Source organism: Apis laboriosa, unplaced genomic scaffold (genome assembly GCF_014066325.1).
Source record: "Apis laboriosa isolate Shangri-la unplaced genomic scaffold, ASM1406632v1 scaffold17_cov146, whole genome shotgun sequence".
In the NCBI taxonomy this organism is placed as follows: Eukaryota; Metazoa; Arthropoda; class Insecta; order Hymenoptera; family Apidae; genus Apis; species Apis laboriosa.
In genome coordinates, this window is record NW_025222181.1 from 2,360,828 (window position 1) to 2,375,938 (window position 15,111).

The following is a 15,111-nucleotide window of genomic DNA, read 5'->3' on the forward strand; positions in this document are numbered from 1 at the left end:
AAAATATTTAGCTTTTTTATCAATTAAATAAATAATTTTTTTTATTAAAATAATTGATTTAAGTATAAAAGCAATATAAAATTATTAAAATCTTTTATTAAATATAAATGAAAAATATAATACAAGTCAAAAAGTTTCTTTGATTATATAGAAGTAAAGATATAATTTTTATTGCATACTTTTTATTTTGCAGATGCTGTATGTGATTCTTGTTGAATGGATAGCAAAGCAGAGCAAAAATAATCATTTTTTGATTACAGATTACCAGATCAAGGAGGAAGTTCAATAAGGAAAGATTATAACTTTATTCTTTTCAGGAATTGAGGCATGGTTGTATATTATCTTTTATTTGTATATTCATGGTAGCTGTTTTGTAAGGTGAGTTTAAAAACATATTGTGTCCTTTTCCTATCCACCATTGAATAAAAATTGTGTAATGCTAATAATAATATAATAATAATTCATGAATATATTATCATTTAATTTAATAAATAATAATATTGCATAATATATGTTGTATTTTTTATGCCCAATATCGAGTGTTATTACACAGTTAATTAAACTATTTGTGAAAAATTTACAATTATCGAATATTTATGTGTTTTAATTAATATTTAATACAAATGTTTTGTAATTTGTCAATTACGTAATTATATAAAAATTTACTTGTATGTATTAATATATTGTAACATTTTAAAAATATTATTTTTGTTTATTATGATTTCAAATATGTAAGCATTACTTTAGTAAATTTATTGCAATATTATTAGAAGAATAAAAGCTATTGATTTAAATTATATTGTCTTTTTAATATATGTAATGAAGCAGATAAATTGTATAGAATATTTGTACCTGTTGTTTAATAAATATACTACACTTCTAGAATTATTATTACAATATATCTTACAATTATAATTACAATAATTTTTACAGTATGTCCTTAAAAAAGAAATTTCAATATAATCCATTCGTTGAAATCATATCATCTATTGTTTTGCACATAATACGATCACATGGATTACATGGATCTGGAGTTTGTTGTTCAGAACCTAAATTATCAACAGATTCCATAGCATCTGTATTTATTGCTAATTTAGAATCCAATTCTGAAGTATCTGGTAACATCTGCAATGCATGTTGTAAAATTTCTTGTACCTATAAAAAAATTATTATAATTTGAAATGCACATTGTGCCAATATTAATTAAAAGTCATACCTTTTCTAAATGTTTCTGAAATCTAAGTGCTGTTTCTATACGCTGTCTACGTTGCAATTCCATCATTACTCTTAATGTTTCTCTTGCTTGATGTGGCCTGAATTCATTTAATAAGTGATGAATGTGAATAAATAATAAACTAAGATCTTCCACCTGTAAACAATAACATAAACATTGACTATTTGTTTTGCTAAAATGCTAAAATGATATATTATAATATATTATAATACTTTTTCTGCACGTCTTGGACTATCAGGACACTGTACGAGCAAATCTATTAGATCCAAAAAATTAACAAGCAATGAGTGGTTCAATTTTTTCAACTCTCGTCGTCGATCAAAATGCTGAGGATATAACCTTTTAATTCCTTGAGCTTCGAGAGGTCTAATAATTGTATCATCTGCGTTAAATACATTTCCAAACATCGAATAAGTATCGTGTATTGGCGGTGGTGGTCTTGGTGCTCTGCCTCGACGAACATTTTCGTCTGTATACAAATTAATATACTGAACTGGAGGTAGAGGAAGAGAACTGACTTGTATTGCCTCTGGTGCTGCCATTTTTAATGTGTAATATCGATTCAATAAAAAATAAGGAATAATTTCACTTAAAATAGAAGTTTTTCAATATAAATATGTAGGAGGTTAAATTCATCTAGAAGAACTTGACTGTTGTCAAACTGATTGGAATATTAACGTCAGTGCGCATGTCTATAATTTCGCGCGTAGTCGCCATTTTTTTTTTTTACACAATTTATTTTCCGTTTATTTAATATTTATAATATAAAAAACAATAATTTATAATAATATTACAAAAACTATATTTACAAATTACAAAATTAAACTACAAAATCTAGTTTCACACTAATATATTAATATTTTATTTTAGGTTACATTAATGTAATTTCACAATTCAACATATTTTTTTATTAATACTTTTTTTTTGCAAATATCATATTAATCAAAATATTTATGCACTTTTTGCAAAATTTTCAGCACGAATTAATAAAAGTTAAATAAATGTATAATTAAAACAAAACAACATATAACGTAGCCTTCAAATCCGCCATTTTGTTTTTTTAAAATGAGTCAACAGGTATTCTCTGTTGGCCAGTTAATACGTTAATGCCAGCAGGACGTCGAACTCAGATTGGGGATTTTCGTTGTTTAAGTAGCAAAACAAAAGAGTGAACGTATGGATATTGTTTGTTTTTTGGTTAAAAAATCCTTCTCATGGTGTGATGATATTTCGGATAAATGCTTTACTAACGTAGTGAGGTATTTCCTGCTATCTTGTGAATTTCCAACGTCTTCGTTTGACAGATTGTCGGTGTGTGTATGCGTTCGTTCCACGTGAATTCTTTGTTTGGGCACCGGTCATGTTTCTGACAAGTATTGAAATTGTGAGGTGGTAGCAGTACTCTAGTGCATGGTAAGTTGATTTTCTGTTATAAATTTTATATAAATCAATGTTATTGCAACTAAACTTTCACATAGAAATATTCATATAGTCGAGTGTCAGGATAACCACAAACTATCGCGTTGTCGTTGATCTCACTGTTCTGTTATGTCTCATAATTTCAAGGAGAATACCTTTGTGTGATTGTTTTCTCTTATAATCAAACATTTATAAACTAATATAAATTTTTCGAAAAATCCTAAACTACGATCAAAACAAAGAATAGAATTTGATTCAGAGTTTATGCACAATGTGTATACAGGGTGGCTCATATAAGTAGTATCAGTTTAATATTTAAAAAATCATATATGTAACAGATTATTCTAGTCTTAAAAAAAAATAAGTTAAGATAAAGATAAAGTTTTTTTTAAATATTATATAAAATATATATAATATTTAATATATATAATAAATATAATTTTTAAAAGATTAATTCCTATTAATTTATAAAGAATAAAGAAAATTAAAAATTTTAGATGAATATTATAAAATCATTTTCTATAATTTATATTAGAAAATGAACGAGTTTTGTTCATAAAATTGTTTTTTTTTTTCAAAAATAATATACATTTGAGAATCGTTATAAAACGATAGAGTAAACGAATAATTAAAATGGCCGAAATTTATTTTAATTATAAAATATATAAACAAACTTATTAATAAATATATTTGATTTTTTATATATATCGAATTATATTTTGTTTATTTAAATTTTTATAATTTTATATTTACAGAATTTATAATATATATACATATTATATTAAATTATATTATAATAGATTAATATATCATAATTATATTTTTATTACAACTCGATTTTTTTACTTGTTATATATCTTTTTTTTTCTTTTATAATTTTTTATATTTTATAATAAAATAATAAATAAATTAAATAATGCTTCAATATCAATATGCACGATTAAAAGATTAAATCCCAATATATTGATTCATGATAGAATTGCTTTATCTTTTTATTTTATTTCGTGTATTCACAAAAAATAATTTTTCTATATTCAAAAAACATTTCAAAAATCGGATGTCATTTAAATGCGTTAAAATGAATTTTTTTCAATTGAAAGTTCTCTTAAAATTTAATGAATTTGTCTTTAGTTTTGTTCAGTGTATCGCTTCTTTCTTTTCTCTTCCATTTCCAAGAAGTAAACGGAAAGTATGAGACGGGCGGAAATTCAAAAGACGTCGCGGTTTAGGCGGACCTTTAAAATTTCGGAGACATGAGTTACAAAAGAAATTCAGTGGAAGTAGATATTTACTGGGCAGTTGAGTGCTCGAGTACTTGGTGTCGTACATTCATGTTAATAAATGCTTTGTCGAATCATTATAACCAGTTTTATATTGTCATTACAATCTATTTTAAAAAAATTATACTCTCTTTTTTTTTATCATAAATTAATATGAAATTTGGAAAACAACATACAATATTTATATTAAGAAATATAATGTAAAAATCATATTAATCATATTTTAATTAAAATTTTATTCCAATTGATTAACGTCAAACCAATTTTAAATTTTTTTTATAAAAAATTCAATCTAAAAAGAATTTGTTAACTGATTAATAAATAATTTGTTAATAATTATCTTGATAGATAATATTAATTACTTTGTAATATAATATAATAGTGATATAAAATATAGCAAAAAAAAATTTAATCCTACCAGAGGTACTCGACCGGAACTGACACTCACATGCAAATACGCGCGAATCTAACTTTCTGCGCGTGCGCGTGCGCGATCGACAAATGCGTGTATTACATGCGTCTCGCTTCGAACAGTGGTATGTGTTTAGCCACTGTTTACGCTATTTATTTAGGCTGCATCTCTGTTTTATTTTAAACACATTTTCTGTTTTTCTCCGTATATGTCCAAAAGAAATCATTTGTTTGATTATCGATATAAGCACGATACAACTTCCATCGATTTTTATTTGTAAATGGATACCTTTTTGAAAAAATATTTGAAATGAAGATATGCTACAAAGAAACTTTTTATTCCGATATCAAATTACACGAATGAATTTAGTAATATCGTTTTATTATTATTAATGTAAATAAAAAAAAAAGTAAAAAATAAAAATTATTTTAAAGAAAAATAAAAATAAAAAAATATTTTATTCATTTTATATAGATTGAAATGAAGAAAAGTTGTCTGATTTTTAAGTTTTGTTACAACGAGAAGCTAAAGGCTAAGTTCGTCTCGTGAGAACGTGGTCGAAGATTTTTAGCCTGATTCTCTGACTCTCTATTTTGAATGGAAATTCTTCGTGGTCGAGTCATGCTGGCTTTAATGGAGGTCTAGAATCCCGTAAAACTTTTATCTATATTTGGCTCACAGGATTTTAAAATTTTTCTTCACGTTGTGTTTCCATATTTTAAACGTATTATGATCTGAATATTTTACTTTTTTAAATATATCCCGTCTCAAATTATTTTAAATTACGTTCGTTTAAATTTTTAGGAGCAAAAAATTAATCGATACTTATCCGAAAAGTATCCAGACTGCTTGTCTGAAATTCGAACCATCGAGATAATTGAAAGTTCATTGCGGAACTCGCTTAATTGGTCTTCGTCTAAGTTAACGTTATAGAAACTTTGAGTTTCTGCGAAGTGCTGCAGCTTGTTTGATAGAAATGAAGAATTTACCTTCGTTTCTATCGAACGAAGTAAATGCCTTTATACAATAAATCTTCATTACTTCATCAACCATAATCACACTTCGATTCCTTAATCGTCAATTAATTCATTAAACTCCTTTCAAATAAATGAATATTCGTTTAATATTAAATGCGCGATATTTTCTACAAATTAAAAATTTCTAACAGATTAAAGTTTTAAACTTTTAGCATTCCTAGGATTAAACGAGATCTAATATTAAAAGTTCAATTTAGGATAAAAAAATTTCTTCTATCTCTAAAATATTTAACAATTTAAATTTCTAACATTGTCACTCGATAAATTATATACTCACAAATCGTATATAATAATTATTTTTCTATTTCTTTTGTTTATATTATCATAATAATCGAAACCTTGTTTTTCAGGGTGGCCCTCCATCTGGTATGGCGGGGAAAGATGGGAAGGTGGAGCCAAAAAGCGGGGATGTGGTGAGACAGGGGTTCATGGTGAAACGTTCTCAGAACAAGAAACGTTTCACTCCTGTCAATTACAAACAACGTTGGTTCGTTTTGACGAGGCGCTATCTCGTATACTACGACGGCGATGGAGAGGTGAGTATTCTACCTTCTTTTTTTTTTTTTTCTTTTTGCAATTTCTAGCCCGTCGCATTTTATCCACTCCCTGTTTTTATTTTCCTTTCCATTACTCCTCTCCTCCCCTCCCTCTCCTCCCATTACCCTATTACGGATCTGAAAAAAAGTTGGTTCCATTAGTGGTTCCAGAAAAAGGTTTTTCTTTTTGTAAATAAACCGATAATCGAAGCTGGTTTTAAGGATAAAAAATTTCTCTGTGCGTAAAATTTCTCTCTGTAAGTTATACAGTTCGATAAATCAGGGTGGATGAAATTGGATCAAAGAAAACGTTCGAGGAAAAGTTTAGTATAATAATTGATCTTTCGATATTTTTCTGTTCTTCTATTCTTGCGTATTCTTGGGAAGAGGAAATTTATTATATCGATTGTATTATAAATAGAGAGATGATTATTGAAAAAATAGAAGATAAATTGAATTAGCAGTTGATCAATTTGACACTTCGATGCGGCGTTTCAAAATTATCTTATTTGTTTGAAAGGCAAATGTGTGATAAGGAAACTGTTATATTAAGAAGATATTGAATTTTTATACAATTCACAATTTACATCAAATATTACAATTTTGTTTAGAACAAAATATTTCAAAGTATTTGAAATACGTATAAAATGTATCGTAACTTTCTTCCTTCCTATCCCTAAAAAAATTCCCACAACACGATCTAGAGATTAGATTTTCATCGACCAAAGTAGATTCAATGATTTGGTAGATCGATTCTCTGATAGATTTAAATAATTTGCCTTTCAATTTGATTCACCTAACCCTGTTTGCAACCTCCTCTTTTGGCCTAGTTCTTCTCGATTGTCCCTCTTGAAATCACGTTTCTTTCCTCAAACTTTTCTCTAGAGAGAGAGAGAGAGAGAGAGAGAGAGAGAGAGAGAGAAGAAAAAGAAAAAATAAAATAAAACTCGTATGAATCTCGTATCGATGTAATTGTCATCGAAAAGAAACGTATTCGACGACACGATTCCTGATTCGATAATTGCCTCGAGATCGACCAGATACGCGAACCAGATCCTCCATAGAATTTCCGTCGAGCTCGTTCGACGACGATTCAAAAAAACGAGGGACGAGAATCGAGCGAGTTCGGTGTTTAACGCTCGTTGAAAACGATGGCTTTGTGGGGCGAAAGGGGCGAGGTGGCGGGCAAAGGTGTCTTTAAACCGGTGGAAAAAAAGCTGAATGTGACTTAGATTGGATGGCATTCCGCGTTCTAAAAAGGAAAACCTAGCGATCTTAGTATTTTGATTTTAGTTTTAAGGATGAAAGATCTCCTCTTCGGTGTTTTTGCGTTCTGATCTTTTCATTTCTTTTTTTTCCGATGCTCTTTCTTCGAATATAATTTTCTCCGTTTCCAGTAATTTTGTTCCTTGGAATTCAATGATTCTTTCGGTCAATTTCTAAAATTGATTATTACACGATTTATCAGGGATTCTAAATTATTTCTACACGAATAAATATTATCGTATTAAAAATAGAGAAATTCTAGGGGACGCTAGAGTTGTTTCTAGTGGATTTCTGGGGAAAGATCACGCGATAAGTATAAATGGAAAGGTTATAATATACCAAATAGCGTGTCGAAAAGTGGGATTAAAGGCGCAATGAAACGAATCAATCATTAGCAATTCCTTTATCTTTCGTATTTCGCTCGTTTCGTTTATTTGCAACAATTCGGCAGAATTTGAAGTTCACCGGGGGAAGGGGGGAGGGCGTGGAGGCGCACTAAGAGGCCATCGAAATCGATAATTAACCATCGAGGAACATCATCGGTCAGGGCCGGGATTACAATTCACGCGAGAATTGATAATGATTGAAAATCACCAGCTCTGAATACCGACTTCCATTTCAATATTATTGTTTCCAATCGAACGATTATCGTACGTTGCTCGTTCGATCGTAGAAAATGGCTGGCGTGGAACGATTTATTAATATAATTTTGAAAGTAGGGAAATAGAATTTTGAAAAGGAAACGCGTATGAAAATGAAGGGAACGAAAACGCTGAGCTTGTTAATTCGTCTCGAATCAGGGCCAATTGCTCCATACACATTAGCTTGCGGTTGACAAGCACCACTAGCGCCACGGATAGCGCTAGACTCATCATATTATTTCTGCCTTGCCGATAAAAAAACTGCCTATTATTCCTTGTTTCTTCGCTTAATTATCTTCGATATCTTTTTTCGTTCGATCGTAAAACATACTTTTGTAATAATTTATTAATATACGTTTTTTAAAACGTGCCATGAAACGTAAAAATATTCACAGAATCCTTTTTTTTTTTTTTCTTCGTATCAAATTATATATTTTCAACGTTCCTTTTTATACATCTCGTATATAATGTAAATAAAACAGCGTGGGATAGAAAATACTGATGTATTAATTCTTCTCTTTTTTAATCATTCCCTTTTTTTTTTCTTTTTAATGATTGATTGATTAATTAGTAAAAGTAATTCTTAATTGTGAAAGAGAATATATGTATATCGTGTATTGTATCTTGTTGAAAGAAACTTTGTTAATTTGGATGTTCTTCAAAAAAAAAAAAAAAAGTATTCCTCTTAATCCTCAAATTAAAATACGAATATATTTAAAAATAGAATTCTCTGGAATAACTTTCACTATCTATCCGATATCGAATAACAAAAAATAACTGTGGAGAATAATTCTTGGAAGTTTTATTCTCAAGAATATTCTTAACGATAAATAATATTTTTCTTCGTTCGTTGGACTTTCATTTTCAACGACGATTTTTTCAAAAAAAAAAAAAAAAAAATAATTCTCACTAAGTTTCACTTTGAAATATTACTTAACACTCCAGAAAGTATTTTTCCACAAATGAACATTGAGCAACGTGGAAAATTATTTCATTATACGTATCAAATGTATCTTAATCAATGTGACGATACAACAATTAAAGTCAATGTTTCGATTTTCTAGTTTTCTTGTGAACCTGAATCAAATACATTGGATTGTTGGAGGCTCGAAGCATTCGCATAAGCAAGCTTACGTAATCCAGAAAGCTGATAGGATGCAAACATCCACGAAACCGTTTCCAATTCCCTGCAATAAATTACAAACCGAAAGATCAGCGCAATCGGCCACTGGACACTCGACCTATTCGATTGCAGTGGCCTGACCATTTATAGATATAACTGGCAAAAGCAACCTTTTCCAACTACTGCGATCAGAGGATACACAAACTCCTTTCTTCTTATTCTATGTTTGAATATTATTATTTTCTTTATTTATTTATTTATTCGATATTTTTTTCTTTAAATATTTATCTTTCTTTTTGTAGGGGTGGCCTGCAAATAGAAGGCAATCAAATAAGATTGTTTATATAACTTATACAACTTATATAACGTTATATTATTATTAATTTAATTAAATTGGATATTTTTTTTTTCTTTTTTTTTTTTTTACGAATATAGAGCGAACATGGGAATAACGAGGATGGAAATCCTTTTTCAAATCCTTTCCCTACATTTTTATTCCATTCCTCAAGTATTCCTCGAGTATTTAAGTATCTTTATTCTTATCCTTATTTAAGTTTCAATCTGGCAATCCAATCTTATAATCTTAATTTATTTATTTACATTATATTCTCTTTTTCTCCATTTCTTCTTCTTCTCCCAATCCATTCCCAACGATATTTACAACTTATCCAATCTTTCCCTCCATTCATTTTCTCAAAAATCTTAATTTTATCAAAAGTCTTCCCTCCCCATTTCTTCTCGCTCTCCTCTTCTTTTCTCCTCACTCCTTCCTCCCATTCCCACTCCCAAACAACACTCCCTAATAAAATCTAATTCTCCTCGCTCAAAACACCCTCAGTCCACCAACCACAACATTCAATCCCATCCCTTAAATAGAACCTATCCTTCTCTCTCCCTTTCTCTCTCTCTCTTCTCTTCTCTCTCTGTCTCTTTCTTTTCTCTCTCTTCTCTCTCTGTCTCTTTCCTTTCTCTTTCTTCTCTTCTCTTCTCTTCTCTATCTGTCTCTTCTTTGTCTCTCTGTCTCTTTTCTCTTCTCTTTCTTTTTTCTCTCTCTTTTTCTTCTCTATCTCTCTCCGTCTCCTCCTCTCTCCTCTTCTCTTCTCTCTCTTTCTCTCTCTCCTCTTCTCTTTTCTTCTCTTCTTTTCTCTTTTCTTCTCTCTCTGTCTTTTTTCTTTTTCTTTCTTCTCTATCTGTCTTTCTCCTCTCTCTCTTTTCTCTTTTCTTCTCTCTCTGTCTTTTTCTTTTTCTTTCTTCTCTATCTGTCTTTCTCCTCTCTCTTCTCTTCTCTTCTCTCTCTCCTCTCTCCTCTTTCTTCTCTCTTTTCTCTCTCTCTCTTCTTTTTTCTCTCTTTCTCTCTCTCTTCTCTTCTCTGTCTCCTCTCTCTTCTCTCTTTTCTCTCTCTCTCTCCTCTTTTTTTTTCTTCTCTTCTTTTCTCTCTGTCTTTTTCCTTTTTCTTTCTTCTATGTCTTTTTCTCTTCTCTGTCTTTTTCTCTTCTCTCTCTCTCTCTCTCTCTCTCTCTCTCTTTCCTTTCTTTCTCTTTCTCTCTCTCTCTTCTCTGTCTCTCTCCACTCGGTCACGGTTAACGATAGTAGTTACCTGCGTAGCTCCACGCAGCTCGTTACCTGCTAACCCACCCTCCTCCCTGCCCCATGTAGAAGGGTTGCTGCTGCTTACAGGAGGGAGGGGGAGTAGGATATAACGTGGCCGAGAAGACCATGTGTAAAATTGGCGGCGCAGGCGCCCCGTAACCGCCACCTTCCCTTCATCCTTTCTTCCGCCCGCGAGTTTCCTGATGCTGCGCTCCGCGGCTCAGTCGGTGTCCGTCATCGGGATCGCTCTCTCCCTCCGCCTCTTCTCTCTTCTCGCGTCCAATCCCGCGTACAATCGATCTTATTTCTCCGGAGAACGTCTCTCTCTCTCTCTCCCTATCTCTCCCTCTCCCTTTCTCTCTCTTTCTCTCCCGTGCACGCGGAGAGGAGGAATCCCGCTTCGAACGAGGCATTTTACTTCCGCGAAGTAGGTGGATCGACGCACGATACGACGAATGATCTCTGACGTATCGTTGGTTTTGAGAGTAACAAGTTCGATCGGACTTGAAAAGACAGGATAATAATAATAAAAGTGGAAGAGAAGAAAGGAAGGAAGATTATTATCGAGTTGTTTTGGTATTCGAGCGTGTAGTGGCGGCGAAGGTAAATCTTGAATTACTTGAGGAGGGAATAAATTTTTTCGAGAGAGAAGGGAAATATTAAATATTGGGGTGAAGTTTATCGATCCGACGATCCGCTTGAAGAATTGGAAAAGTGTGTTTTCACTTCTGGAGGAGGATATTCAAGATATTGTATATTAAGTTGAGGCTGATTTGAAGGAATCGCAAGTTTTTCTAATTAATTCTCTCCGTTCGAGGAGGAGGAGGAGGAATAGACTCGAAGACAAGTTCTCTGGAAAGTTCGGTTAAGGAGGATATAAGAGGAGTCAATCGAGGATTCGGTCGAGCATCTCGAGGATTCTCGTACGAGGTGTCGGTCAAGAGACTTCTCTCCACGTGGGAGAGAATTTTCGCCGATTCTTGTGCCTTCTGCTTGTGATTTTACACTCGAATACTCTTGGAGGCTTACTTGTGCGACGTTGGAGGTAAGATGTGGCCAGGTTTTTCCCCTCGTTTTTGATTTGTTAATTTTTGGGGGGAAAAGATGTTTAAGTTTGCAATCCAGTTGTTGAATTTTCTTTTTTTAAAGAAACGAGTTGAATCGATAAAAATAGAAATGGAAGGTTTTTCGATTCGATATTTAAATGAATATTCGAATTGCAAAGTGATACGATGATATGAAGTATGAAACGAATTTTGATTTTAATTGCTATTTCTTATAATTGCGTTCATAAAACTGATAATTTCTCTAAAAAAGATTCATTCAATCTGATTGAACGCGAGAGGAAATTCTATTGTTTTAATTCGAAACTTATATAATTTTTATTGTCTTTCGCTTTTATGAAAAATTGTTAAAAATGTTGAAATTTCTTGCACTCTCTTCTGCTCTTTTTGCGTTAAAGAAGAATATCATTCCTTCTTTAATAATTTAATTTGGAGAAAGTTGAAATATTAAAATATTAAAAATATTTTATCGAATTTAATTTGACTTCAGCGTGCCGTGATTCGTGAAACGAGTACAAGGGATAAAAAAATCTAGTAGAGAAACTGTTAACAAAGTGAATTAATTACAATATAGTTATAATTAATTTCGCTACGTTTCATAAATTTAACAAGCTGCTGTTGTACATTCTAAATATATAAAACGTATGTTTGAAACGAAAATTTAGTCGATAAAAAAAAAAAGAATCCTTTTCTTATCGAATCTTCTTCGAGACGTCAAATATCTTTCCATCTCGTCACGTTATATTCTTTTTATTATCGATACAAACAAACGTAACATAATTCAAAAAAACATTCCTATAATAGAAAGAAATATATCGAGTATTTCCATCATTGAAAATTAATTTTCCAATCCAAAATTATTATCTTTCTCTATCTGACAACTTTCCACTTACCTAATTCATTACACTTCTGCATCCACTCTAATGTCAAATATTAAAATATACTTAGATATCTCCCAAATCAAAATTAATCTTTCAAATTATTTTATTCTTCTCTAATAGCAATTACTCAAAAAAAAAAAAATCCATAACATAATTCAAAAAAACATATTTCTATAGTAGAAAAAAATATATCAAGTATTTCCATCATTGAAAATTAATTTTCCAAAATTATTATCCTTCTCTATCTGACAACTCTTCACTAGTTCATTACACTAGTTCATTATACTTCTGCATCCACTCTAATGTCAAATATTAAAATATACTTAGATATCTCCCAAATCAAAATTAATCTTTGAAATTATTTTATTCTTCTCTAATAGCAATTACTCAAAAAAAAAAAAAAAATCCATAACATAATTCAAGAAAACATATTCCTATAGTAGAAAGAAATATATCAAGTATTTCCATCATTGAAAATTAATTTTCCAATCCAAAATTATTATCCTTCTCTATCTGACAACTCTCCACTTACCTAGTTCATTACACTTCTGCATCTACTCTAATGTCAAATATTAAAATATACTTAGATATCTCTCAAATCAAAATTAATTTTTCAAATTATTTTATTCTTCTCTAATAGCAATTACTCAAAAAAAAAAAAATCCATAATTTAAGAAAACATATTCCTATAATAGAACAAAATATATCAAGTATTTCCATCATTGAAAATTAATTTTCCAAAATTATTATCCTTCTCTATCTGACAACTCTCCACTTACCTAGTTCATTACTACATCCACTCTAATGTCAAATATTAAAATATACCTAGATATCTCCCAAATCTCAAAAAAAAAAAAAAATCCATAACATAATTCAAGAAAACATATTCCTATAGTAGAACAAAATATATCAAGTATTTCAATCATTAATAATTTTGGAAAATTAATTTTCCAAAATTATTATCCTTCTCTATTTGACAACTCTCCACTTACCTAGTTCATTACACTTCTACATCCACTCTAATGTCAAATATTAAAATATACCTAGATATCTCCCAAATCAAAATTAATCTTTCAAATTATTTTATTCTTCTCTAATAGCAATTACTCAAAAAAACCCATTGGATCTCTACAAAAGTATTAAGATATCTATCAACAATCATTTAAGAAATGCAGGATTAAAGTGGAATATTGCCTTGCCAGAAGGGTGCATCATCGTTGAGTAGCATCTAATAAAGACACCATTGGTGGCGGAAAAGCCACGCCGAATGAAATTTTCCAACTGGGATGCAGCTTTTCTTCACGTGGCCGTCCACTTCCTCAACACTTCCGACCGCAGTAACCAAAGGGGTGGTCTGTTCTCAGTGTGCTTTATCGAAGTTTATTATGGCATCTTTTTTACGAACAACTGGAAACTATTACGTGACAAATATTGGCGCATGTTGGGTGGAAAATAGATGTTTGTCGAATTATTAATACCTTTTCCTTCTTGAAAGATTCTTCCATCGTTGTTTCGAGAATTATTCCTTTTTTCTTTTTTTTGACGAGTGTGTGGTTAAAGAGAATATGATTAGATTGGAAAAAGATTTTATGCATAATTGAAAAGGTTTGTTAAACGGGGGAAAGCTCTTTGATGTTTCTTGGTCGAGTTGAAAGAGAAAGTGAATAATCCAAGTGATGAGTTTAATTTGCTTTACTAATATTTAATTATATATAAAAAAATTCTGTGATGATTTAATTTCTAACTGTTTAATATCCATCAGCAGTTTTTCACGAAAGTGTTTCCTCTTTTATTTCAGATTTTATCGTTTTATCTTGAAGGCTTCAAGAATCGTTCTTCGCTCTATATCAGCACCGAATAATAATAAAAATTTCAAATTTGTATTAAATTCGTGCATTTGAAAATATTTAAAATTTTCAATCACCTGTTTTCCATTCGTAATTCCGAAGCTCAATAATCCATCGATGGCATCGAGGAGGGATGAGGAACGCCAAGTCGAAGAAGGTGAAGAATTCGCTAAAAAAGAGTTAGTATTAAACGTAACGTGATTTAAGAGAGAATTATTCTATCTCGAATAACCTGTTGAGAAAGTTATTACAGAAAATTCGAATTCGCTACCATTGTTTACTGGATCCTATTCCATCGAAGGCGTTCCTTTATTGCATAAAACCTTAGGTGTGTATATGCAACCAATATTCTTGCATGGAGGGAGGAAACTCCATTTGTCTCGCTGAATTTTCAAAAAAACTACTCCTCGTGGCCGTATCGATTATTCTGGATCCTTCTGGATTCTGTTTAGTTCTGCAAAATTAATAAGGACGCTGTAATAAAAATATTATTATTTTATGAGTTACATGAGTTATATGAAAGAGAAGATATAGTAGAGAGTAATAATAATAAAAGAGTTTTTTTTTAATATTATACTACTCTTGGTATGTAAAGAAAATTTTATATAATAATTTGAAAGTTATTGTGAAGATGATGAATGGAATTTTTGGATCTGAAGAAAAATTTCAATTTTGGAATATTATTATTGTTATTACTTCAATTGTTCGATGGAAGATATTTTTTTAATAATTACTTTGGAGGTTATCGAATGATGAAAGTAAAGATTTGGTTTTTCAGAGA

General features: G+C 30.6%; 2 protein-coding genes across 5 annotated transcripts in view; one reads left to right on the forward strand and one right to left on the reverse strand.

Moving 5' to 3' along the window:
* Nucleotides 1–68: 68 nt before the first annotated feature.
* Nucleotides 69–2,038, reverse strand: LOC122711684 (mediator of RNA polymerase II transcription subunit 7). Of its 2 annotated transcripts, none has more exons than XM_043930691.1 (3): nucleotides 1,447–2,038; nucleotides 1,217–1,369; nucleotides 69–1,125 (listed from the first exon to the last, which is right to left on the reverse strand). In XM_043930691.1, exons 1-3 carry the CDS (start codon nucleotides 1,774–1,776, stop codon nucleotides 955–957), a joined length of 654 nt encoding a protein of 217 aa, XP_043786626.1. In that variant the 5' UTR covers nucleotides 1,777–2,038; the 3' UTR covers nucleotides 69–954. The 2 variants fall into 2 exon arrangements, with proteins under 2 accessions (XP_043786626.1, XP_043786625.1); XM_043930690.1 differs by having other exon boundaries at nucleotides 69–1,155; nucleotides 1,447–2,032.
* Nucleotides 2,039–2,395: 357 nt separating this feature from the next.
* Nucleotides 2,396–15,111, forward strand: part of LOC122711723 (tyrosine-protein kinase Btk29A) — a 159,448-nt gene continuing 146,732 nt past the window's right edge. For 2 of the 3 annotated variants that reach the window (XM_043930736.1, XM_043930737.1), the window contains exons 1-2: nucleotides 2,396–2,647; nucleotides 5,733–5,918. In XM_043930736.1, coding sequence (XP_043786671.1) covers nucleotides 2,645–2,647; nucleotides 5,733–5,918 — 189 coding nt within the window. In that variant the 5' untranslated portion in view covers nucleotides 2,396–2,644. Of the gene's footprint in view, nucleotides 2,648–5,732; nucleotides 5,919–11,441; nucleotides 11,584–15,111 lie in introns of those variants that run through there. The other variant, XM_043930738.1, reaches the window with a different exon arrangement.

Coding starts and splice junctions, on each gene's coding strand:
- LOC122711684 (XM_043930690.1), bottom strand. CDS start 1,776: ATGGCAGCACCAGAGGCAATACAAGTCAGTTCTCTTCCTCTACCTCCA. Junction 1,370..1,446: donor GTCCAAGACGTGCAGAAAAA/GTATTATAATAT, acceptor TATTGTTTACAG/GTGGAAGATCTTAGTTTATT. Junction 1,156..1,216: donor TTCAGAAACATTTAGAAAAG/GTATGACTTTTA, acceptor ATTTTTTTATAG/GTACAAGAAATTTTACAACA.